Source organism: Lonchura striata, chromosome 2 (genome assembly GCF_050655825.1).
Source record: "Lonchura striata isolate lonStrDom1 chromosome 2, ASM5065582v1, whole genome shotgun sequence".
In the NCBI taxonomy this organism is placed as follows: Eukaryota; Metazoa; Chordata; class Aves; order Passeriformes; family Estrildidae; genus Lonchura; species Lonchura striata.
The window spans coordinates 86,721,671-86,749,613 of NC_140704.1; the positions used below are offsets into that span (position 1 = coordinate 86,721,671).

The 27,943-nt window shown below is 40.4% G+C and overlaps 1 protein-coding gene across 2 annotated transcripts in view; it reads right to left on the reverse strand.

Annotated features, from left to right (window-relative positions):
* The window catches only part of ADCY2 (adenylate cyclase 2), a 203,942-nt gene extending 183,952 nt beyond the window's left edge, over positions 1-19,990 (reverse strand). Inside the window, exon 1 of one of the 2 annotated variants that reach the window (XM_021546893.4) lies at positions 19,577-19,990. In XM_021546893.4, coding sequence (XP_021402568.3) covers positions 19,577-19,786 — 210 coding nt within the window. In that variant the 5' untranslated portion in view covers positions 19,787-19,990. The remainder of the gene's footprint in view (positions 1-19,576) is intronic. The other variant, XM_085571707.1, reaches the window with a different exon arrangement.
* Positions 19,991-27,943: the final 7,953 nt, after the last annotated feature.

The window sequence follows — 27,943 nt, forward strand, 5'->3', positions numbered from 1 at the left end:
ATTTCTTTCATGGCAAGAAACTGTTACATAGAGCATCAGCCTTGTAACTACTAACCACAATAGCACAACACTTCTTTTACTACTCTGAGTTGCAGCAGGCTGTGAGAAGTGTGTGCAGCACGAGGGGGCTGAGCTGGGAAGCTGGGTCCAAGCTCAGTCTGCAGTGGGCCCACAGCCCACAGCCAGCATCCAACAACTCCACCTGCACACACAGGACAGAGAGGGGCAAAATGCAGAATGGAAGCTTGCAAGAGCATGAATCTACAGGAGAAAGAAACTTCCCCTGAAGCATGGCATGCCCCTGCAGAACCTCTTCTCTGCTCTGCAGACTGAAAAGACCAATCCCATCAGGAGAGGTGCTGGAGCTGAGCCAGGCAGCCCCATCTGCCCCAACAGCCAATGCCACCACAAGAACATGATGGTGACAGCAGCAAGGACCCTCCTGAGACAGGTACAGAGGTCTGCCTCTGACATGCTCCTGAGAGCTGTGCTGCTTCATAGCAGGGATGTCTCATAGCAGGGGGGGCTCATAGCAGGGATAAGAGACTCCCAAGCCTCACAGAGGCCACTACTGTCCACTGCTGCAGTTTCACAAGGGCACCAGTGGCACAGCCAGGAACAGTCTGAGCAATACCAAGATGGATTGCAGAGGGTGATGGTAAGGCACTCTAGAATGCAAGTAGTTTTTTCACCAATCTTTACAAAAGTTCCCAGGGCAACAGAACTTCAATCCATTCCACTTCTACAAGTTTGATGCCAATACCAGAAAGAGATGCTCTGAGTCGGAAAGGGTTTTGCAAGTCAGCGGGAAAAGAAATTCCAGCCATTCTAGCCAGTGTGTTGGCTTTGGAGGCATGGGCAGTAAACAAGAGATGTGGTGGGATGGCTCCTATGATGGGAGTGTTGGAATGGAAGGATACTGACTCTTCAGGAAGGAGAGGAGAGGGGACACAAGGAAGGGGTGTTTCCCTCCATGTCAATAATGCATGGAGCATCCCCTGCTGGGCGATGGATGAGGAGCTGAGGTTGGGTTATAGGTTGGGTTAAAGGGACAGCAGAGATAGGCAACAGGGGGAGCCTGCTACAGGTCCTCCAAACAGGAAGACTTGAGAAGATGAGGCCCTCTATAGACAGACAGAAACAGCCTCATGTTCACAAGTCCTGCTCCTCATGAGGAACTTCAGCCACCCAAATGCCTGTTGAAGGGGCAACAAAGCAGGGCACGAGCAATCCAGGCGGTTCCTGATGATAATTCCTTTCTCCAAGTGATACAGGACAGGTTGGGTGGGGCTTCGAGCAGCCTTTTTTAGTAGAAGGTGTGCCTGCCCATGGCAGGAGGGTTGGCACTAGGTGACCTTTAAGGTCCCTTCTAACCAAAAGCACTCTATGATTTAATATAATTTGAAGCAAGTTGAGAAAACTGTAAATCACCCTGAACAATGCAGCTGTCAAAATGCCTCACAAGTCAACTAAATCCATAGCTCTATAAAAGCCTTTTTGACAGTGATAGTTGAAAGGTACTACATGTTTTGATTGTGCTTAAAGTATTTATCTGAAAGTACAGACTCTAGATTACATATATAAATTTTCTCCTAGCAACTGCTTACTTTGAAATGTACAAGTAATACCCAGAGCAAGAACTACAATATAATGTGAAGTAAGATTCAGAATATTCAATATTTAAATTTATATACAGAGCTTACTTGGAAGATACTATACGAACATCTTTAAATGATCTAATGATGGGTGCCTTAAAAAAAACAAATATTTGATTTTCTATTGCTGTACATGCTCAAAAGTACACCTGGTTGAAATACAACAGCACTATCTCAAAGTACAGTCACAGGATCTTTAGTCATTCCCCAGCTGTTATGAATTCTAACAGCCTCATTTGCAGCAACAAGGATTCCCCAAAAGCAGGCTCCAAATGCTACTGTTGCAACAGTAACCACAGACTTCATGAAGAAATGCCTCAGATACATTTTTCATGGTGAAATCTTCAAGAGAATCTGAAAGTACTTATTTAATGATTTTAAGACATCTATGCACAAAGTAACATTTCTTTTTCCCTTATTTGAAGTTGCTTTCTTAGTGCCCTATTAAATCTTGTTTATTGATGGGATTTCAACTTCAATACATAACACTTTCCTTAAAAGTATCTTAATATGACTTTTTTCCTTTCTTATGTATAAAATATTTGCTTCAATTAAATCAAAACTAAAACTTTACAAATAAATTTGTAAATTTACAAACATTTACAAAAAAAAAAAACATCAGCGGGTGGGTAGGTTTTCTTTTTTTTGTTTTGCTTGGGTTTTTTACCTTGATCTAGTAAATTTTACAGCTTGATATGGAGAGACACTTGCTGTAAAAATCTGGCCCCTTTCACTGTTCCCATTTCTTCATTTTCTTTGCAGCCCTGCCTGTGTGTGCACCACAAACTGTGGCACTCAGATGCTCTCAGCTCCAGCTCAGGAGCACCCACCACCCTGGCAGGCTGAAACCAAGGAGAATGCCACAATATACCCTGCCCTGCCTGGCAAAAGTCAGCTCATCTTTCAATTCTTCTTATTTTTAATTCCCTTTTAAATTTATCAAGTCATACATTTAAGCAATTTTTATTGCAACACTAACAATCATGGTGAAAGCAAAAGAAGTGTCAGGAAATTTTAAGCGGTGATGCTAACCCTGAAATGTAAACACGAAGCATCCAAATATCAAATGCACTAAGGCTTTCAAGCTCTTGGGTAGTCACACTGAAAACAAAATTATGGCCTTAAATTTAGGCATAGGGCTAAGTGTCTGCGAGAGTACAGAGCTGCACAGTAAGAGTAAAAATATAAAACCCACCTACTAGTAGGAAAAGCTACTGATTTATATACCCAAATGTTGTGATTTTTGACCAATCCCACCTCATGAACTTATTTCAGTTAATTGATTTAGTAAGTGGCTCAAGCAATGTCAGCTTAGTCAACACCAAAATCCAGGTGGGATTGCCAAACTCTTGTTGCAAGAGACAGGTGTCACAGCAACAGGACGACATCAACTTCCTTGCACCATCTGTCATACAGCCCAAGTCACAGCACCAAAGCAAACAACAAACTCCTGGAGTAAGCCAAGACTGTGGAAAAACACATATTTAAATGATGGAAAATTGGCATTTCAGTGATAAGGATCATGCTACAAACATACTAGCAAGAAAATCCAGATGCATTTCAACTGCATGCTTCTCCACATCAGCAAAAAAGTAATACAACTACTTCGTGGGAGGATTTGGCTTCATAACAGATCAACAATATTTAGATGTCTGTTTAGAGCACACGTATACTCATGTGGCTACATATATTTATATGCATTCTATAATTAGATCTATCCATCAAAACATTTGTTCCAAATTAACAGCTACTCAATTGCCTTTTTTTATGCATACACTGATCTCAACACTTAGTTGAACTATTTTGATCACTAAATCTAAAATTTACTTCTGCTTTCTTTCCTTCTGTAGTTGCCTACTACATAAATTTACATTTTGATTTAAATGTATGCAAAGAAAAGAAAATAGACCACACAGTATCAGCTCCTGAGCACAGGTGACCTCCCTGAGCTGACACAGGAAAACATCCTTCTGCTGTCACAAGCTGCTTGCAACACACCATACCCTGTAGAAATTCTGAAGTAAAATTGAAATTTAAAGACAGAACAGTGTACATGTTAGGCAATTTATAAAATATATGAGAAAATAAACTTTATAATTTGTATCCTTTACAGAAAGCCTCAATATGTACAGGGGGGGGCTTCACAATCTTGCCTTTAAAATACATGCTAATGTCAGCTCAAGAAAAGCAGGCCCTGTAAAGCAGAGGTTTATTTTGGAAACTACTTTGAACAATATTTTCCTATTACTTCAGAGGAACTAAATCTTTATAGAATTGAAACTTTAAGAGCAGGACATTTAGATCATGAAGCTTCACAATCATTATTTGCAATTATCAGTGTGTTTAGCAAGTGTGGCAAAATTCTAAAGGTTAGCTGTTCTGTTACTTTAACCACTTCCAAAAGAGGTGGGGGAAGAAGAAAAAAAACCAAACTGAAACACTTTTTTTTTTTTCTCCTAGTTTCAGAAATTAAAATACACCAGCAGTAATGGAATTAAAATATCAGCATGACACTTTTGAACATAATGGCTAAGCCTGCAATAGATGGATCTTACCTGACAGTTCTGTCTCCCTGAGTGTTTTCTGTCTTGCTGTCTTTTAATTACTGAAGAAATTAAAAAGTCTACTGCTAGAAATTTTTCAACCCCCACAAATTCTTCCAAAGTGTGATAATCTTGTTATCACCAGTAAAATGTGAAGTCACTTTCAATCATCCTTCCAAAACCCACAACTTTCTCTCAGTCTACATCTTGTACTTTCCCAGATAATGTCATGCCCTCAGTTTAATTTTAAACAGCAAAGCTGCTATAGAGCACTTCACTGTTATATATAAAAACATAGTCAGATTAAATAATCCATAAAATTAAACAAATAAGTATCAAATGCCAGTTTTAGCATAAAATCTTTTCACACGGTCCCTCATTCTTCTGAATACTTTTTCTTTAGTCTTTTTGTTTAATGGAATTCAACAGTAGTGTATATACAGAGGACTCCTGCTGGGTTCTGAAATATCACACACTTTGAATTAACTCAAACCATTTACTACATTAAACTCCTACTAAAATCCCTTTTTGCTGAGATCAATGAAACACGGTCTAAATGTAAATATAAAACCAAGTGATTAATGTTCTTCAAATATTGATTTACTTTTCTATTTCATACATCTATTCAATTTTCAGTATCTTCAATTTCATGCAGCTATTTTCAAAAATGTTGAGTGTTAGAAGAAAGGTTACAGGGCTCAAGGATTACTAGTTTGCTGACCTCTCAGTCAAATATCTTCCTTTAACAGGACTGACTGAAAGAATCTGTTGAATTGTCTCTGCAGCAAGAACTGCAAAAAAAAAAACCCAAACTGTAAAACCTTTTCCATGACTAGAAACAATGATTTTCAGAAGACATAATGTCCCTTCTCTTTGTAAAACTGGACAGAATTTAAATTCTTTAATATCACAAAAAATATTTCTCTACAAAATCTGCAAAATTCTTCTGGCTATTTGTGACCCCTCTCCTGTAGTTTTGTATTTTAGTGAATTTGCTCATGGTTGACTGCACTGTGTGCCATCTGCTAGACAGCTGGAAAAATGTCCATTTTATTAAGAGGTGCCGTGCCCTGCTCCTGGCCAAGTAGCTGACTGGCTAGGATGAATCTAGGATTTCATCATTTAGGACAACAACAGAAAAGTTTCTGCCAGCAGTCCAAGGTTTCTTTTCCATTAATTCCATTAGTATTAATCCATCTCCACTTCAGAAACAGTGCAGTATCTTGAAGGCCAGATGCTATTTCCAATACCACCCCATGTTTTCTGGATCCACAACTCAGAAAAACTCTGCCTTTTGTGCCCATCATGATTTATCTTTTGTAACATAAAACTTTGCTTGTTATTCTTGCTTAGCTGCCTGGTTAGAAACTTTCTTATGTCTTTTTTTAATCTTCTGTTGAGTTTTGTGCAGCGTATTCAAGGACATTAGCAGAAAATTTACTAACCTATATCTTTTAATCAAATTGTCTTGAAGTTTGTGTCAATTAAGCTTTTCATTTTCACTAAGGCCCTATGCAACTGCATGCCTAAATTTTTTTTCTCTTTGATTGAACATTCCCCGTCTGGGTTAGCAGATCAATGATAACAGCATCAGGCCCAAATCCAGTTGCTTCATGATGTCTGTTGTCTTGGGAAATTCAGTTCTGTCTATTAATGGGTCTGATGTGCAGTCTACACTTGCTGTTAGTGCACAGAGACCTTGACTCCACACTAGACGAATGTCAGTCCAGCCATTTGCACACCACATGGATCATGTGGCATTACAGCTGCCCAGCTGCTGTGTGATGTGTGTATGCCACCATGAGAAGCAGTTGTGCATCCATGGTCCCATTCTACACCATTCTGTACATGGGAACATAATTGGAGCAGCAAGATTTCACCCAAACCCTTCAGATGACATTCTGGCCACCCGAAGCCTTTCCCCAGATTTAAAAGCCATGAACCATGTGTGCTGTAAATGTGTTGCCTAAATGAGAAGTGTGCAGTTTTGCAACAGTGCAGCATTTCTGCTGCAATCCAACAGGAACTGCTCTCTGGAATTACAGGCAATGTCCTTGTGAGCACACGGTGACAATACAGTGGCCAACCCTGCACATCTTGTGAACACCCATCTGACCACACACATGCCTCACTACCAAGCCAAGCAGTTTTGGTCAGTGGGTTTTTTTTGTTGTTTTTTTTTTAGTAAGTCCATCACATATAGATATTATTTATCTTCTCAATTAGTCAGTAGAAAATGATGGTATCCAGATTTTTCCAAGTTTACCTGATAGCTCTTAGTGAACCTTGCCTGTTTCAGTGTTGTAGCAATGATTATCAGGAACACAGAGTCATACCAGAGATCAGAGGCTTCTCTGTTTAATGCAAAAAACATCAGACCACACAGAAGCTTTGGAAAGGCTCTTTGGAGGCACTATGGATGTTGTGCAAATAACAGTAACATAAGAAGTTGGAAGAAAACTTCTGGAGATAAAATATTTGCTGCTAGTGAAGAAAGCAGAGAACAGTTGTAGCATTCTCAGAAATTATTCTCAAAAAAAAAAAAAAAAAAAACACCAAACAAGGAAAAAAAACAACAACAAAAAAATCAACTGGCTGGCAAGTAAAAGTTCAATAAACTGCTAAGAAATTGTGTTCAAAAGAGAAATCAAAGAAACCAAGATATTTGGGAAATAGGGATTTTGTCTCTAGAAGGCAACTGAGCTAAACAAAGATAAGAATGAGTTTTCTACTGCTTTCAACATTATAGGGAAACATTCAATTTGAATGTTATAGATTGATAGTTACAGAAACAGAGTACATGGTTTAAAAGAAGCAGTAATGTCAAGGAGACCAGTGAGACTCAACTAAATGAAAGGTCAGAAATTGATTAAACTCAAGCTAAGAAGGTTTCAGCAAAAGAAAGGCAGAACAGACTCTCTTTTTAAAATATGGCAGGGAAATATGACACCATATGAAAGGATACACTCTTCTCTACAAGCCTAGGAAGCTAGATGGAAGAATAAAATTGCCTGTTGTTGAAGCATTATTTACACAATAGTCTTACTGAAAACTTGTGTAAAAAATCATCATCAGAATAATGAAAAAGTAGAAAAAGACTGAAAGGCATAGTATTCACCAGAGACTGAAGAAAGGCCTGTGTTAACAGTCTAAGAGAATTAACAAATAGTATAAAGTGGCTATGAGCCAAAAAAAGAAGAGACTGAACAGCAAAGCCTCATAAAAATAAATTACTTAGAGGACAGGTTATCATGCAGATATAAGGAAGGCTGTCAAAGAAGAAAACACAGCAGATCAAGGGATACTTTAGTGACTCCCAGATGGACTTGCTGAGCATCACAACAGCAGATGGAAGCTGAGACCACAGTTTGTATCTCATGCACTGCTGAAAAACAAAACAAACAAGTACACAGACAAACAACCCAGCCAAACAAAGAAAAAGAATCTTGAGATCAGTCTGATCTCAAGAATTGAAGCGTCAGTGTGAGGAGTTACAGACAAAAGCAGAAACATGAAATGTAAAAAAAAAAAATAACCACAAGCAGTCAGGATTCACCAGAAAGGGCCAATAATCCATCCGATCTCAAGAAAGGGAAAGAACCTGGTCCACAATATATTGCTATTGAGGGGCTTCTTTATAATAACAGATCTTGTTAAGCAAACAAATGAAAAACAAAACCTAAACACTAAAATTGAAAGGGGGAGCTATAAGCTTACAGATTAAAATCTTTGTAGGTAGCCTGAAGACATTACAAAACTCAGAGGCAGAAGGCAAAAGCTAATCAATTCCCTTAAACAACTTGAGAAAGACCAAAATACAATCAGAATGTCTCAACATCCAAATAAGGAAGCTTCTAAAATTCATCTTCTGTAAAGGAAAAAAAAAAAAAACCACAAAAAATAACACAACTACCTGGAAGGGGATGATAGAAAAGGATTTAATATAAAGGCTCAATTAATATAAAGACTCAATAATGCAGACCAAGAAAAGGTCTTGCTTAATAAGTCATTTTTAAGAGTATACAAATAAATAGTAAATTCTTTTTGAAACATGATCAGGAGTTGGCAGCCTGCTAAAGAACTTCCAAACAAATAGATTATGCAGGTATTAAAAAGAACAACTAGAGAAGAACAGACTGTATCAGAAAGTGTTTGGGTTGTCTATTTTTGCTTTGTTTTTTATCTGTGTTCAGTGTGGGATAATTCTCATTCCAAAATAATCTATGCAGGGATGCAGGGGGAATAAATCAGAAAGTCTGTCTCAAACTGAAGCATTAGTGTAAGGCATTACAGACAAAAGCAGAAATGTAAAATGTAAAAAAAAAAAAAAATAATAATCACAAGCAGTCAGGATTCACCAGAAAGGGCCAATAAGACTCGAAGAAGAAAGAGCCAGAACTGTAGTACCATGTAACCTGCACCCAAAAGTTCCACAGTATCCAAAGACAGGCATTTGATGTAATGCCAGTCTCTCCTGGGACCTCTCTCAAAGACAAAGGGAAGTACCAGCACATCTGGCATCTACCAAGAAAAATTGCAAGAAACAAAGGTACCAAAGTCCTCAGGAATCCTAGGATATATGTTCAAGATATCCATAAACAGTTCGGCTGAACAGCAATATGGCAAAGACGGAGGTCAGCTATGAAGAAACACAAAAGGATCTCATAAGAGTCACTACAGAGCAAGAAAATCATAGATGAACTTCAGCAGTGATGTGTGTGCAGAGATGCACCTCAGACAGAGCAATCCTAACTTTATACACATGACAACAAGCTCTTGGCTGGCTACTAATACTTAGAGATATTGGTATTTATCATAGCTACACCCGTGAAAATATCACTTAGGTGCTCACCAGAAGTCAAAAAACAACCTGAAAATGCAGAACATAGGAAAACAGAATAAAGAAGAGAGAACATCACAATGCCTCAATGCATGATGAACACCATAATTCTGGTTCAATCACCATTTCCAAATGAATGCAAAGGAAGAAAAGGTAGTTTTCAAGAATAGTCAAAGCTGCAATACAGTGGTTAGACTCTGAGGGAGTAACACTTGGTTTGAAGGTTTCTCTGCATGGAGTGAGCACAACTGTCCTTTAATCCAGCTCTTTTGTTGTTTAAAGGTAGTGTCCATCTCAGGCCAACAGGAGCTCCACTGGAGCTATCTGCACGCAAAGATGTAGCCAGAACCATTAGCTCCTGACCATTCCTACTGTATCATATGCCATGGAATAGAGAACAGACACCTATCCCTGTCAAAAACATAATTTGTAGAACCAGAATGTGTGAGCCCATATATTTTATATTTAAAAATATGCCCCCGTGCAAACACCACGTACTCAGTCTGAATAGTGAGTGACTTTTTTTTTACATTCTCATTTGCCATAACAGCAGTTTTCTGCCTCTTGGTTTATTTTCCATCGATTTATGTCCTCTCCTCTGGTTAACCACATGTCAGATAAAATCTGTCAGTGCATACAACTATGTATTTAGGTTCAGAAGGCCCATGAACAGAGTCTGGGAATATGCACAGGACTGCCATGCCTTTAGGTCATCCAGCAGCATCTCAACCTTCTCTTAGGCTGGCAATTAACAAAAGCTTTACTTTAAAACATGTAACAGCAAAAGAAAACCAGAATGGTCAAACCCAATTACTAGTGGCTACAACACTCAGCTGGGTGCACTTCTAAAATTGTCCTACTCAATGGCAGTAGCTGGCAGCCACAGAAGATAAACCAGGTCCCAGAGAGCAAGGACAATTAATTACATCCTGCTCCCTTAAGTGTCCCCTCAGAGGAGGGGGGATACATCAAGCATAAAAGTGAGCAAAAATCTGTACTTTGCTGAAACTAATTATTTCAGGCTCCAGAGGTAATTAGAACCTACTCACATCATTTATTAATTTTAATGTAAATATAGTGATCAAAATACTTTTCTTGCATACTTTATTCTACAAGCATTGGTTCTGACTTCCTCTCAAAAAAAAGTGGGTTTACAACTCAGTCTAGCTTGCTTTTCAGATATTCTCAAAATCCTTCTTTATGTTATAAAAACATTTGTAAAGAAACTCTTTAATAAATGCAGCTATTAGTTATAAAAATAACAATATATGGAAGTTAAAATGTGTAAAACACTTAGGAAGAACATTTATTCTTTAGTTAAACATATTCAAAACATGTTGAAAAAGCTCTATCAGCTAAACATTATGGATAATATAATACTTCACAAGACTCAAAAACATATTTTTCAGATTAACTGCACTGTAACATGTATCAAAAGTGAAATTATGACCTTTCTTGTACCCATATAGATTCATGAAAGTCTAAAATACTCATTTAGATTTGTAGAAGTCAGAAGTACTCATCTGACTCTTTGAGCCATTAAATACTGACAGTTACGAATTTTGGCTGTCACTTTTAAATCGAAGCTAAAAGGTGGCTTTCCCCTCACCATTTTCCTCCTGACATAATAACTTGAGAATGTGGCTGTAATCAAGAAAAATTGTCAAGACGCAACTCACTTAAGAGTAAGAATGACAAAATTTGAACCAGGAAGCACATGAGCTTCAGCACATAAGGAAACTGCTCATTTTAGGGGTCTGTTTAACAAAGAAAAAGGTACAGTTAGGCCCCTCTTTCTAATGGGTCTTTTAAAAATACATTTTGCAAGAATATTCCTAAGATTTAATGATAATAGGGTAGCATGAAAAACAGCTTTAATATTGAAAGGCACTACTGTCACTTTGTAATTACTTTTCAAGTGTTTCTTAAGGTTGTGCAATTGCACACTAAACACTGTTACTACTATTGCAACAATGTTCTTAAAGTTTACTCCCCTAAGGATACTGTCCACACTCTCATGCTTCTCTCAGATCAACTAACTTCAAACCTAAGATATTTCTCATTTCATCTTTGTCTCCATGATCAGGACCACATTCTGCAATGGCTATTATTTCTATTATGATAAAATGTCAAATAAAGGTTACAAACATGTTAACTTACATTTAAATATAACTGCCAAATAGCATCTCAGGAGTAAAACTTCAGACTAAATCATAAGAAATAGAGCAAAACAGATTCTGCAAATACTGGCATTTTTGTGTTAGTTGAGGACAAAAAGAAAAAAAAAAAAAAAAAAGAAATCAAAACCAATCTGGTAAATTATTTTACTGTTAAATAGATGTCACATTCCAACCTTCTAAAATCCCACCACCTATCACTCAGGTCGAAAAATTCCCAGAGCTCACTGGTACAGAAAACAAGCCCCAGTGAGAGTTTGTGGCAATTGTCTGGCATGAGTTATCAGGGTAGGGATCCCCAGTGGGGCTTACAGGACAAGCTATTGGTCTGGACAAGTTTCCCTACCATGCTCCTGGGTCTTGACCAGACTAGACAATTCCCAGACCACTGTGCTGCTACAAAGGACCATCACAATACCTGCAGCAAGGAAAGAGAATCCACCCACCTGCCAAGGCATATGAAGCAACTGAAGTGACATATGAGGAGCAGCTGAAGGAACTAGGGTTGTCTAGCCTGGAGAAAATGTTGTTCAGTGGGAACCTTAATACTTTCTACAATTACCTGAAAGGCAGAGCAAGGTGGGTCTTGGTCTCTCTCACCCAATAACAAAATATGGGAAAAGAGAAAATGGCCTCAAATTGCACCAGGGGAGGTTTAGACTGCATATTTGGAAAAATCTCTTCATCAAAAGGGTGAACAGGCAACCCAGGAAAGTGCTGAAGTCACCATTCCTGGAGGTACTTAAAACCATGTCGATGTGTCACTTAGGGTCGTGGCTTAATGGTGGACCTGGCAGTGCTGGATTAATGACTGGATTTGATGACCTTAAGGATGCTTTCCAACCTAAATAATTCTATAGGAACAGGAGCACTACCAAGCAGGTGCTGAACCAAGTTCAAAGAGCATCTGATTCCCTAACACTTCTCTCAGAGGAAGTAACGTGTCCAAGTCCTCAGGCTGAAATCATTGTTGCTGGAAAAGCAGCTGGGGGGAATCTAGTCTTCCTAGGATTTTCCTGCCAGACTGACCAAAGTACTAGCAAATTGGAGAATGGGATATGGAAATTTTACTTGGAATCGAAGGACAGCAATCCCATTTATCCAGTCAGTGAGCAGATCCCCTGTGCCAGCCATAACATTTAGAGTCTTTAAAAAGTCCCACAGCACACAATTCAGCTGTGGGAGGCAGGCAGAAAAAAGTAAGTTCTAACTACTTTTGCAAATCTTACTGAACAGCTCTGAGAAGCTATTTGGGGAACAGGTGAGCTAGAGCACCTCCCGTCCCAGCTGGTCTGTGGTGTATGCAACCAAAAGCCATTGCTCCTGCACTCTGGAGCACCTTCCACATAAGAAAACCTTCAAAACTAGAGCTGTGGATGGTGAAAGAAGAAAACGTTCAGACTAACACATCATCATTTGTGGTCATTTCCTCTGCCTCTCCCAGACACAAGCCTGGAACAGGGTCACACCAGAAACAGCAAGGGGTTTTTATACCATATATGCACCACCAAAACCAAGAGTTCTGTTTAGAGAAGAGATAAAGAAAATGTTTTTATGCAAGTTGGTAAAACAGACAACTGGGAGAGTAAGTGTAGACACAGCCTCACACTCCCCCGTACAGATGGTGCAACAGTCCCTTCAATTTTCAGCATCACCTGAATTAGGGTCAGTGTCTGAAGGTTGTTTATTCAAGATATAAAAATAAAAGACATGGAAAAGAAAATGTATTGAGCTGTCTTGAGTTTTAGATTTTTTTCATCAGGTTTGATGCTCAAAGAAAAGAAGTCAGGGAAAAATGTGCAGAACTGTGCCAATTCACTTATTTTTGGACCTAGATCCCCCAAAACAGAAGTTTAATGTTGGTATCTTCTCATCATCACAGATCAATGTGGCTTGAGCTGATTAAATTCTTTTTGAAATATGCAGAAGCTACTATGGCAGCACATAATTATTTGGGATCACAGCTCCGCTGTGACTGGAGAAGTTGCTCCCCAGCACACCCAGAAGCTTAAGAGATTTGCAGAACACAGCTATCTGTGTGAAGTGTCCATCAGTTTGAAGTCATGCATGGAGCAGCCTGGAAGGCTCCAGTGACCACTACTGTTATAACAAGAAGTTTTCTTAATCACAGTGTAAATACAGGGACTGTGATTTCTGGCTAAGGTCTTTAATCTAGAAGAGCCCTTGGAGGCTCAAAGAAATATATTCACCATTTTGCAGGAGGCAACAAATGGGTTGGCTATATTTGTCCACAACAAGGAACTTGAAACTAATATATAAAAATTTAAGGAAGATAGGCAGGCAGGTATTCACAAGTCCATGGCAGATCCACTATGAAGTTCTCAGTGCAGGATTTGTGAATCCACATACCTGGCTTGAGGCTGATAAAGACAGCAGACAATCAGAGACCAATCCATCATCTGTCTTACTCCCATTGCACACCAGTAAACAACAGCTCTAGTGAGAATGTTATTTATCATGCCTGTCAGCTGCAGTAATGATTAGCAGTTGTGGATCCACCACTTTTGAGTCACAATTTGTAGCATTAAATAAGTTTTCTATTGCCAAGGTATTCATAAAACTTCAATTTATTAAGATTACAATTAAAGGCTTAGCATTTTTCCAATATTGCCATACTCATAGTTTTATCCAATTCTTATCCAGAATTTAGATTTTTCAATATGAAAGATGAAACAGAGGCATGCAAAGTGAGGTTGCCACCAGCAGTTCATTAACTTGATGGCTGTGTTTCCAGACTTGTTAGGGACTGGCAAATGAGACAAGATCCTAGCAGCAATAAAAGTGACCACAGATGTACTGCGAGTGTCATTAGCAAATGAAAGAAGTAGCAGCCCAGACTGATGCAGTACTGAGGGCTGAAACTGGACAGAAAGCCAGGCAATTCCCGCTTCAGACAGGAAGACACAGCAACCTTTCCTGCCTGACTAGAGAGATAATACTGCCTTCAGAAAGTCACTCTCAGAGAACATTAGAAGGAACATCTGGCAGGGATAGCAATATCCTAAGACTGTATTAAGTAACCAGCAACTACAGCTAGAAGAATATACTCCTATATGGTGTCTAGCAACAAGAAAAAAAGAATTAGAAACATGGGGTTTCCTCATGGAACATTTTAATAGGGGACTTGAAAGCAGAACTGGAACTGTGAAAGAAAAGGCATTGTAAATAAACTGATGTTTATTTTTAATTCCTTCTCATGTTGGTAGTAGCAGCAGTATGGCAGAAAGAGTTTAGGGAGAGGTAGGATACCACCTGAGCAGAACAACCATAGCATCAAGCATACAAAAAACTTCTGTTTGTCCTTCAATTAGTGAGGATTTTCTTACTTCATTACTTTTGCTGTGATTTTGCTTTCTTCTTGGGGGAATGAATATATCGGAGTTTGAAAACACTGTTAACAGATGCTTTGGCTTTACTTTCAGTCTGCAAGGATTCCAAGGTTTTCAGACCTTGGGTATTCCTTGGCTTTGGGAAAAGAGTTGGTACTCTTAAACTAAAGGAAGCTGTAAATTACACAGGGTTGATCTCAAAAGATATCCTAAAATTGAGAGTAAAATGGTCTTATAGCATGCTTGTATTATTCCATGCAATTAGGTTATAACACAGCATCTCAAGAATACAGATACAAAATCACGTCATCAGTGTGCTGACCTTTCGGTGTGGATGGATGAATTTTTCAGAGGCAAACCAATGAGATGAGACATGACCAGAGGTACACATCAGCTGCTTTTAGAGAATGATGAAACAGGCTAAAACTACTTTTTCCACATGGACCTGGAAGACTTCCCCCCTTCATTTCAAGATGAGAGTCTGATCATGGAAATCTAGAAGGGCTTGGCTGATGTCCAGCTTTTACCGGAAACAGCAAGAATTTATTTCAAGAATAGCATCAATTAGAGGGGAGAAATGGCACACCTCAGTTCAAACTCCAAGAGGCTTACAGGACTCTCCTGATCTTCTCCTTTCACAGAAACAGTTCTCTGCCAACCAGGTTGGCAGCCAGAAAGTTTTTACTTACTCCTTCAGAATGAGGCAGCTACTTGTTCTTCCATGCAGGATCAGCTGATGGTAAGTTCAGTCAGTCTGATACCAGTAAACCAACTCCTGCAGAATGTACATCTGCCATGCTACAGGTACATCTACCTAGTTAATTGTATTCCCTCTTTAAGAACCATTGACTGCTCCCCTTTTTGCTAGAGAAGGTATTTGGATATGCCAGTAAAACAGATGTGCAGCCAACCCTTAGCTTCTTGAGAATTTATACATCCATGAAAAGGTTCACAAATCTAAACTGAGCCTACCAAGACAATTCTGAGCTTTTCAGTAACTTCAAAGAAGTGGTTGAGGGGGCAACTAATATCTCTGCTCTACAGACAGTCCTTAGGTAGCTGACTCAGTACAATCTCAGTGTGCTTTGGAAGAGGGAAGGCAACACCATGCCACCTTGCAGGATCACTTTTTGCTCAACACATTCTCCGGCTGGCCATGAAGACCCTCAAGAAATATGCATTGACACACCAGAGCCTACACACCAGCAACCACATCTTAAGAGCTTTACAAGGTCACACATGGCAGCAAGAATTCGGGAGGGAGATAAGGGCTGCAGCTAATGTTAACACCACACAGCAGGCTTACAGGTCCTGAGCAAGGGGAACAGGCCAGCCTGAAAGAAAACATGTGTATCTGGTACCAGACTGGTGAACCATAGGTTTTCAGAAAAGAAACAGAAAGAAGATCACAACAGGTTTAAATCTTCTCCCACTCACAGCACAAGTGCTAAAAGATTTTGATATCCCTGAAATGTAGGTTCTTATTGAAGCCTTTTTCTATGGACTAAGCAGTCTTTAAGTCTAGAAAAATGCACGGATAAAGGAAAGTTATAGCCTTCCAATAAATTGTACAATTTGGGCATCACCCTGTCTTCAGAGTTTTTCTTTAATCATGTAAGAAATTAATCACAATTACAGATATTTCAGGTAAACTCATATTTTACACTATGAATTTTAAAATGGCTCTTTTTTTCAATCCCCTGCAAATTGTAGTTATAAGAGACAAAAATGTTCTAGATACCACTAAAAATGGTCATAAGCTTTTAGTACTAAAAAGGGAGAGATGGGCGAATAATGAGTTTTTCATACATATTACATTGAAAGAACAACACAATAGTCAGAGAGAAAATGAATCTGACCTCTGGCATTTTTAAGTCCTGAAAGGCTTTTGCAGGTTTGGAAAAATAATTTACTCTCTATCGATTAAAGCAGCAGCTAAACATGGATGACTGATCTCATTTTGCCAGTCTGCAGTTCACGCCAGGTAGAGAAATACAGAGGATACTCTGACACAGGAAATTCAAAGGTTGATACTATCACTACATTATTTAAAACTACAAGCTGTGAATGGTCATCATTCAAGCTGACTCAAGTTTTATATCTAGTGTTGGGGAGATAGAGAATGCTTAATTCCAAAGGTCAAAATCACAATAGTTCTCTGAAACAAAGGCAAAATCTCCCAAGAAACCTCTCTTGGTAATAATAGCAGTACATTGTCTGAAAGAAAAGTAATCTGATTTCCAGGCACACTTTGTAAGTAATCTTGTTTACTGTAATTTTGCAACAGCTTTTATAAATTTTTCATCTGAAATTAGGAAGGCTATAGCTTGTATACTGACAGGTCAAAAGAGCTGAGTGAGTAAAATACATCCCCTGTGTGGCTGGCTTTGTTTGGGAACACTTAAGAATACTTTGCCACCAAAAAAAAGGCAACTCAGACACCATAGTGATATATATTTTTAACAACCAAATAAAACATTAAAATAGAAGGAAAGTGCCCTCTCACTTCCACTGGTTTCCAGTTTTGTTTCTTTTTTAAGACAGCCTAGAACATGAAAATGGTTCATGCTTCATGAATATCCATCCTAACAATGTCCAATCCGACATTCCATGTTCTAAGCTGTTCTGTGAAGCACAAGCAAGAAATCCAAACTGAGTGTTACTTTGAGCCATTTTGGAGTTTGTTCTCCACAATAGGCTTAAGTAATTTTCAGTGAAGTCTTAACCGCTTTGTACAAAACCTAAAGGAAACAACTGTTAAGAAATATTTCCCTTAACTTCAGATGCATAGCACAGATCTGAACAGAACTATCCCACTTCACTTCCACTGGGCCTTCTCCACAAAATCAGGTCTTCTGTCAAAATCACACCAGTACAAGTTGTGCAAGATGAAAGATAAGGATATTAATACCAGATTTTGTGGCTCAGATACTCCTAACCATATGTCCCTTTAATATCATCAGGCACAAAAAATGATTAAAAGTCCACAGCTCTATAAAACATATATCCTTCATTCAGATGCAGGAGAAACAGATCTAAACCTTCATGAATACTTTAACCACAAATGCAACCAGAAACTAGACTATAATAAAGCACTTTGAGGTAAAATTCTGGGCAGGGTTCCAAAGGATTTTGTCCAGCATCCTGTGTCTGGAAGTCTATATAGGCAAGCTTTCCCTCTGCCTGAAGTTACTTTCATCTGTCAACTGGAAACTTGGATGAAGCCCACCTCTTTCTCCACTCACCCATCCAGTTGTTAACTACAGGAAGATAAAGGCTCAGGAAAGCAGTTTTTAAAGTATTTTTTTTTTCCTCTTCCGGTATGTCTGGAATTCCAAATGCAGACTGAACTATTAAATTCACTCTTTCTGAAGAAGTAATGCCTGGCAAGATTCAGCCAGTTCACAGTTTTGTTTCCATAACTTTCAGCAGTCCTTCCATCTGGGTCCAGTTTTATGCCACCTTCACTACTGCAAATTATTTACTTCAAGACATGAAATTACCGAAATAACCACACACAACTTGTAAACAAGCTGCAGACCATACCATAACTGAAAAGTACAAAATTAAGTACTAAATACTGTCAAGCCTGAATTCTGCCACCTTGACTGTGGGAAAGTACAGTTTACATATCCACAGTTAACTCTGTCCAACAGACTTCCAATTCCACCTTCCAACAGTCCCTTCAGCCCTGATAGACAAGCACCCACATTAACATACTAGAAAGTGATAAGTAGTCAATCCTGTCTTTTGCACACAGAGCTTCAAAATTTAAACCTTTGGACATTAAACAACTGAATTATGAAGCATCACCACTACTGGCCTCACTTTTACAACTGTTTTCTATTTAGTAGGAATGGTTGAACGAAAAGCTTAAAATGCAACTAATACAAACACCAAGAGGAAATAAACCACCAATTGACTCAAAGCTTAGCTAATCCTGCAGGCAGTTCCTGCAGGTTTTAAGACAAAAGTTTGGTCAAGCAAGAAAGCAGAGTAAGCAAACACTAGCCGCAGTGCCTCTAGGAGAATCCATTAGATTATACCGACCTGCTCATCTTTGCCTTTGGAGATAACAAGCTCTACTCAATAAACATTTAGCTTTCCAGAAGACCATAAAAAATTCTTTTTTTTTTTTTTTTTTAAGGGAGGGGAATAGTCTGAGACCACTCAAATTTCCATTTACTTCAGAAGTATACAGTAATGCAAACAGGCTGCCTCTAATCATCAACAGCAGGAAAACTCCGTAAAGGACCAAGAATTTTACTGCCCTCTGCAGCTTTTCCTTTGCAAGGGCAAAACGCCACCCATTTCAGAGGAGATAAACTGATACCGACTGTCACCTGCTGCTGTGACACATTTTTCTTCTCGAAGCCTGGAAACCCCACACTGAACACGCAGAAAAGACATCCGACCAACTTTACCTTCCTTAAAAACGAAGGCTGTGCTGTTCCAAAAGCTTTCTTGAGAAAATGGGTCAAATGCTAGAAAATGATATCATAGGGGATGGAGGGGGCTAGCACAAGGAGGGGCACAGCCCCTGCTTACTTGCACTAAAAATATTACTTCAGCTACAGGTACCGCCTGCATTTTTGTGCGGCGGCTAAAACCTTGCCACTACAAAGGCCACCACGGCCAAGCCTCGAGTTGGAAGAGAACGGAGCCAAGGAATTAAGTGAATTAAACTCGATGCGCTTGTTGACTCAGTTTTCGCTCCATCAGCCGCGCGGCCGCTGCTCCAGCGTCGCCTCTAAATATCGGGCAGCAAAGTTCGGGCGGGGGTTCCCCGGCCTCCGCCGCCACCTCGGCGCCTCCCGCCACCAACTTTCCGCCGCAGGAGCTGCAGCACCGGCTCTCGGTCGCCCCGTCCTGTCCTCCTCGGCTGAGAGTGCCGGGGACGGCAGGGCGATGCCAGCGGGGCGACTGGAGAGGGGATGCCGGGCGGCGGCAGCGGGGATGCCCGGGAAACCCGGGGATGGAGCGGGTCCCAGACCGAGAGGGCGTCTCTTACCAGCCCAGAGGCGAAGAAGACGGCGAGCAGAGCTAGGCAGGCGCCCATCACGATGAGGAGCAGGAAGACGATGAGCGGGTGCTGCTGGCTCATGCAGTAGTAGGACTCGTAGAGCCAGTCCCGGGAGCGGGACTGTTCGCCGCTCGCCCCGCAGCCGCCGCCCGCCTGCTCTGCCCTCTCTAGCAGGTAGCGACGTCTCCTCCTCATCATCGTCGCTTCTTGCCACACCGGGCAGAGCCCGCGCAACTCCCTCAGAGCCGCCGCCGCCGCTGCTGCAGGAGGCAGCCGGGGAGTGGAGCGGGGCGCGCTCCCGCGCGGGAGGCGGAGAGGAGGAGCCGCGGCGGCGGCATGGGCACGGTGCGCCGGGATGCCGCGGCCGCCGCGCAGCCCGCCCGGGGCTTGCTGCGCCTCCGGAAGGCGCCACCCCGCACGCACATGCCTTGCCCGGCTCCCCGGGAGGCGGGGGCGGCAGGCGCGCTCCTCCTCGCCGGGGAGGGCAGCGGGCGCTCACCCAGAGTGAGCGCCCCAGGGCGGCAGCGGCAGCGGGAGCTGCCTTCGAGGACGACCGTGAAAGCCGCCCCTAGCCCGCCCACCTCCGCACCAGAGCCGGGAGATCCCCCCGGGGGTCGGGCCACCTGCCCCGGCCTCCGCCTGCGTGGGGTCGGGAGCCCTCGCCGCCCGGAGGGGCGCGGTGCCGCCGCAGGCGCCGCTCCTGACGGCGGCCGTGGGGCGGGGAGCGCGGCGTGTGCCGCTCCCGGCCCGCCCCCGGCGGCCCCGGCCCTGCCCGGCTCCCGCGGGGACGGCGCTGCCTTCCCCACGGTGTGCGGCAGCATCTCACGGCTCCGAAGGGAGAGACATTTGGAGATTGCTTTGAAATCGCTCCCACGGGCGGAGGGCTCTTGCAGGACTGTTTCACTGGGTACCTTTTCCGGAGGCGGAATCCCCTTTTTAGAAATCATACTTCGATTTTTGTCAAAACGAGCATTCAAGTTAGAAAGAAACATGACACATTTTTCGCCAGCTTACCATGTTCCGAAGGATTTGTTTAATTCCTGCCAAAGCAGAGACTGGAAAGATGCTGGACGTCTAACACAATAAAGTTACATATCTGTCATGCACAGCATTTACAGGCAGTTCTGCATCCCCAGCCCATTCCTTCCCTGACTGTCCCTCCCCATAGGTTAAGTCGGTCTCTGCCCTCTCTGATCTATCCTCCAGCCTCTGTTGTTGCTTTGTCACATCCTTAAATTCATAGAGGCTGCCAAAATGCTCCCAGGAGAGGAAGAGAACAGAGCAACACAGATGCTAATGGGCCTGAATGTCCCAAGGGTGTCTCCTGGTTATTGGAGTAATGCTAGAAACAAGAGGGACTGGGGAGTACTATGCTACTACAAAAGGTGAAAAACTGGAGCTGACATAAGCGGTCATAAATTGTCATAAACGAGAGATATAAATAGAGGGCTGACTGTTAATCAGCTGGAAGAGAAGGCAGGTAATTAGGATTATATAGACCAAAACTATATGGACTGTGAACTAATTTATATTTAACTTCTAAATTCTGTGCCATTCATTTTTCTATCCAGGAAAAGAAGAGATGCATCCTCCTCCATGAGTGTAACAATGCAGAGAAACCAATAGCACATACAGCTCCAAAGCCCTGTCCATATATTTGCACCTCAGGTTTTTAAAAGGGATTAGGCTTGAGTTTTCCTGCCCCCTGTTCCTCTCAACTGGCTGGATGGAAGAAAAGCTGCTTGTTTTTCACTCTCCTTCCCCTGAAGCACTTTCTGGGGCAGGAGGAACACATAAAGGAGACGTGGAAAGTTACAACTGCACCCACTGTTTTGGGAGAGAGAGGGTGAAAAACTCAAAAGCAGCAGTGGTAAGATTGAAGGATGAACACAAATCTATGTGGGGAGAACATTCTGGCAGAATTAATTGCTGGGAAGGAGTCAGTAGAGGTGGGTGTGAGAATTTTTGCAACATGAAAAGGCTTTACTTGCAGTCACTTCAAAAATTATGGAGTTGGCCACCCTCACTGTCACACACACATATATAGTGAGATAAGCATAGGGAGTTTAAAAAAAAATCAAGAGTCAAACCAGAAATACAGCATAAAGCATCTCAGAAAAGTAGATCTCAGAATTTGGTATTTGAAGGTGTTTTGATCTCTCAAAGGTGGAAAGACCAGTATCACATACACACTTCTTTAAAATTTAAGAATAATTCCATGATCCTGTAAGTAATCATAAAAATGCAAAATATCTGAAACAGGCAGAATGAAGTTCTCTGTTCCATGAGTATAAAAACCATCCTTGCAACAGTATTTGAAACTTAGACAGTAATAGAGACGGTAGAAGTGGTTGTCTTCTTCCCCCAGCTGATTCTGCTTTAATAGCTTTCCACTGCCTTCCACCTCCCTGAACCTAAACAGGAAAGGCCATTCCAAAGAGTTTACCATGATGATCATGTAATTTGTTTTTTCTTTCAGTAAGATCTTATGCCTGTAGCAGCTAATTCCTCATTATATTACTCTCATGCAATTTCTCAGGAAATAAAATTATAATTGCACAGCAAAAACTTAATTAACCCAAAGGTTGCCCAGTGGTGTCTCATGCCTTTCCAAAACAATGGGATAAGCATAAGTCCCTTCTGGAAGACCAGATATAAGGTGTTTCAACAGCTGAGCAAGAGAAAGTAACATGGTAACAAAAGGAAGCAAAATGATAATGTATAAACATCACCTCCTAAGGGTGCAGGGGCAGACAATTCCTTGATGTTACAAGGCAAACGGGTGAGGCAGAAGGCCAGCTTGGCTGAACAAGGGTCTTTTTTTGGAAGTGAGATGAAAAAGGAAGGCCAGTGGAAGCAAGGTCAGGTGACATGGGAAGAAAACCGAGATGCTGCTTGTCACTGTAGGGAGAAAATTGGTGTGGCCAAAGCTCAACTGGAACAACTCCGCATAATCTACAATTCCGATTCTACAATTCTGTGATATGTTTCCATTGGAGCCTTGTGTTTTCTTGTCCAGCTGATGGACTCCTCTGCTCTACTTTCCCTCTCCAAACTATAAACATGCATCTTTCAATTTAAATTTCAGCTAGAAACGTCCTACACCTTAATGTCTAAAACCCTCATCAGTTCTAAGAGCAGATCTCTAGATTGAGGCAGTGGTCCGGTTAAAAAAAAAAAAAAACCACACTGTCATGTAAATAAGGACTGCAACATCCTATATATGGACAAGTCAATTCAAAACTGTGCAGTATCCAAATCTGAATTTGAACTTCTAATTTGAATGCTCTACTTTTTATTTAACATATTAACACTTCTTTTTCTCCCCACAGGATGCATTTAATTAAGCGAACATTATTGCAGTTGAATGACAATTATGTCATTGCTAAAGTTGAAATGCCATATGTTTTTAGAGACCAATTACCCTAGGTAGCTGAAAATAAGCATCCTTACTTGGCTCAACCTGAAAATTTGCTATGCCTCAGGGAAAAGGAAGGTACAGTGAATTCTGTAATATGTGGTTGAAAAGCAAAGGACTTTCATAAAAAAAAAAAAAAAAAAAAAACTCTTCATGTATTCTACCTTATTACTCTAAATAGGGAACAAAAGCAAAGCTAGCACTTAAGATTGTCAGAAACTATCTCCTGTGTACCCTTGGGACTCCAACAACATGAAAGAATTTGTTCCTTAGCCAGCTGGTGTCTAAGCATCTGTTGTACCCCTCTGGAGAAGCAAAACAATGGAGAACAAAAGGTTGAGGTCCACAGCTGCTTGTCAAAGCAACTGTAAGCCAGAGGCATTACACATTGCAGTAGCAGATTAACTTGAAAACTTTGTCCCTTCCAGCCTCAATTGTTCTGTGATTCTGTGTTATCATAGCTTACTTCCAGTGTCAGGGGATCTTAGGGAAAGATAAATAACAGCAGGATATACAGGAGAACCTGTTGTTCCTACATTCTTCTCTTTGCCCCTTTGCCCCTCTGGCTCAATCACCATCCCATCTTTCCTTCACTTTCCCTTCTCTGTTGTCTTCTGCATGAGTGTTCTAGTCAGGGATACAGCTCTATTAGCTCCCAGTAGAGACAGATCCTTTGCTCTCAGCTACTCTGTTCAGCTGTAGGACAATCTGAGCCATGGGAAATAAATTGCAGGGAAAGCTGCTGAATCCCACAGTCCTGCAAGACAGCAAGCACATAAAAGAGCCATAGCAATTGGCCTGAGCAAAACACTGCCTCCAAGTCCACTGGTGGTCAGGTTGCCCCCCTTGGCAGCCGTCCACCAAAGCTGTCCATTCCTGAAGCCTTGATGCTGTACTGCCAGAGCTCAGCTCCACCAGGGCACCTCACACTGAGCTGAGATTGCAAGACAGGTTGTCCTACCAGTAAGGTTTCACATAGCCAGTGCTTCAGTGGCACTTCAGAGCTTGGATGTGGCAGCAAGGCAGCCAGACCTGCTTAGGGTTGCTCTGCAGAGCCATCTCTGCCGTAAGATCAATGTGTGAATACATCTGATGTGACCAGGGTCTTAACAACTTTATTTTGTCCACTACTGATGCATAACTTTTGATGTTGTTGTTTAAGACTGAAAACTGCTATTTTTTACTGATTTTTTTCTCGACTCATTTTACTTAGTTCAGTTAACAGGACTTGCTCTTTCAAATCTTATAATGGCAGTTGTGTGTTACTGTTGCTCTTCAAAAAATGAGAACACAATTTCCTACAGAAATAAATTGGATTTCACACACCTGGAACCAGGTGAAATTAACTTTTGTTTTAGATACAGACTTGCCTGAGTCGTTTAACATTGTTGTTTAAGGTGCTAAATAACAGTCTGACTGTTCTATAATTCCATGTGTGATTTTTCTCCCTCCCCCTTTTTGAAGACAGTATCTAACTTTGGACCTTTCTCAGCCTCCATAAACTTTTAAGAATGTTTAGTAAAAAGTTCTGAGGTTATTGAAGGAACTACTTGAGATTCAGATTATCTGAAAGTACCTCAATAACCTCTTTTCTTGGATTATTTCCTCACAGATGGTGACTACTTTGGTCATCTAATCATAGATAACCTTTTTATTGAAGATAGAAGCAAAATATAGATAAGATTTTTAAAGGTTTTGGACCATCTGTTCTTAGCTGAATGGTGGGCCAACGATTTCCAGTCTTCTTTCATAAAGCATGTGACGAACAAAAAATTATCCAGAAGTGCATCAGCATTCTCTCTGCTTATACCTTGGCCTTTCTTATTTGGATCATGCTATTCTTTACATTCAGTGTTTTAATATGACTTAGTTTCCAAATTCTATATAATACTTTTTCTGTTTCAAGGCATTAGCCTTCAATTATATATTTCCTCATTTTTCATATTGGGAGAGCTTGTATTTAGTGGTATTATATAGGAAACCACCTACTGTTCCTAGATAACCTGCTTTCAGGTGGGAGATCTAGGGAAGGTGGGAGGAAAGCAATAGAACTTCGGAAATGTAGAACTTCTCAGGTGGTTTTATAAAATCGCAAATTGATTGGACAAACTAGAGACAAATACCATAGGCAGCTCAGGAAAGACCTATTCAATATATAACTACAGTCAGAACAATTTTAAGGCTTTTGAATGCATAAAGAATAAGATAATAAATAATTTAGAATATACAATAATACCTCTATACTGATCAACTATATACCTTCATCTTGAGTTTTATTACCCTACTTATCCTAGCTCATAAAAAACATTGCAGAATTAAAGACAGATTCTTCAGAGAACAGTTAATCAAAAAGAAGGAATGATCTCTTCTATTTACCAAATATATAGGACTGTTATCTACACAAACAAAACAAGGAAGCATACTAATGCACATAACATTACTCTAGAAAAGACTGCTTGGAAATTTTGTTTTCTTTTTTTTTTTTTTTAAGAGAAAGGTTATACTGAAAATTAATTGAATTAAATGCAAAATTAGTAAATGGCATATGTTATTTCACTGTGGTAGTTAATCTGTCAGAGCAGAACTCTGTCACAAGAGGCTTCTAAAACAAAAATTTTGGAGTAACAAAACTGGTTTGATTTTATACATCTGTCAAAGTAAGTTTGATAACTGACAATAACATAAATTACAAGGAATATTATGCTGCTGTTTCATGATTAGCATCAGTGCAAAGCAATGCAGAGATAAAAAATACAAAGGCAGATTATGTCAAAATGGTTTTCTTGAACCTTGTAGTGAATAATGATGCAGCTATTTTTTTTTCTATTCTCAAAGACTGGTTATTAACATGGGTTATTCTTTGTTGTCATTCAGTTGGGGTCAGTGGTGTTCCAATGAATTTAATTGATTAAAATAAATGTTGATTTCCTGAATAAAGGGCAAGACCATTGATTCAAAGCCTACTGAAACCCACAACACAGTCTACATATTCTCCCTTCAATAAGGAAGGCATATATATAGTAAAATTATTTTTGTTCTAGACATTTTATTATGATCTTTACTCCATCTGTACAATCCACTGAAAGTAAAAAAAAATGCACCTCATAAGTGCAAACTCATAAGTGTGCAATGCTTCAAAATTATTCCAATTATTAAATCAGCTACAAAGTATTTACTGACCTATTCATGTTAATCAGGTTAGCTCATACTACAGAATAGAAACACATAAATCTAAATATTAAATGAGCAGCTGAAATAGAGAAATGCACCTAGGTAAATTAATATCCAAGAAAACCATATTCATATGTATATAAAAAAAACAATTTTGCAAAATCTCTGTGTTGCTTCAATTTTTCCCTCAGTAGCTGTCACTGTTATGTTAAAGGAATCTTCCTCCCAACAGAAGCTGCAAATAGCAGCACAAATAAATGGCCCAATCCTGCAAAATTCAAGGTATTAACCTAGTTCTGAAAACACTTAAAAGCAAACAAAAGCCTGTACATATTAATTATGGGATTTCTGTGAAACTTTTTGAAAGTTTGGAATTAATTAGTGAAATCAGTTTTTGCAAGATGGCATGACAAGTATTTTCCCTAGACAAAAAATTTCCTGCTTTTAATTTTATAGTCTTCTTGGCTCCAAGAAAGACCATCTCGACTCATGTTTTTATAATTATTGTGGTATTATTTCTTTAGTGGCCAAAGTTTTGCTTAGACTGAGAAGAGAACTCTAGGAAATGTTATCAACAAGTTGATATTTAAATTGGACTAGACTTAAACACAAAATTACAGGAAAGTTGAACATCACTCCAGATTTGGACCACAGTTAAATTTTATCCATAATTTTTCCACTTGCCAGGGCTAGACTCTCTCTCACTCATACAGAGGTCCTGCATTTCTTCCTCTCCTTCTTCGTAGCTTCAGCATGTTCTCATAGATAAATGCTGCATACTTCTTTTGGAGATGGAGCTGTCACTGCCTGCTTTCAGACCTCTGTTCTGCCACTTAGTGACCTTAGTAAAAACATGCTAACCACAGATGGCTTCCAGAATCGTGTGAAGCTGGGTGAGGTAATGGTTTCAGCTGCATATTTGATAAGAGCACCCAGCTGACAGCAGAAAGTTGTAAGAATTGGTAACGTTCCAGGACCCAAGCCTGCAGAGTTCTGCCAAAAGTAATGGATACCAGGATTTTGGAGAAAGTGTTATTTCCGGTGTGAGAAAGGAGACACTGAGCTGCTGCTGAGGATAAGAGGTCACCCTGGCCATGAGATCCCCTGGTATTGAATGAGTGACAGATCAAAGTGCTGGAGTCCAGGAGGTTGGAGAGATTTTCTGAAGGAAGGCTTTGGGTGTGTGGGCTGAGTCAGGTCCTGGCACAGTGTCACACCTTAAATAGAGATTGTGGGTTGGCAGCACAGCCTAACCCTACTTAGCACTAAGGAGTGGGGAGCTGTAGAGTAAATGTCATTGGCAAACCCAGTCCAGCCCTTTGCTTTGCTGGGGGAAACCTACCTCATGTTGGGAACACTTCTCTTGTAGCTTTGGAGAAAAGGTATTTATATCAATCAACAAAATAGTCCAGCTTTAGAATTTTTCTTCAAACCTGCTGATGGATACACAACTGCATATCCACAATGTGTACTTGGAGGGGAAGCCTATAAATAGCTGCTAAAGCACTCCCTCAGATATTTGAGCACCATCTTATCACTAAGTGACTTTGTGTTAATTTTTCTATTTTTTGAGATCAAGACCTCAAAAAATAAAGCACCAGAGACCTATCCATTTCACTTTCACTAAGAGCTTTCTCACTTCTCAGGGCTGAAAGAAAATTCACAAGTGAGGTAGCAAGGGACCTCCAAGAGGTTATCTAGAGCAGGTGTCTCAGGAGTGTGTCCATCTCCAAGAATGCCAACTCATCAATACCCTTGAGCAACCT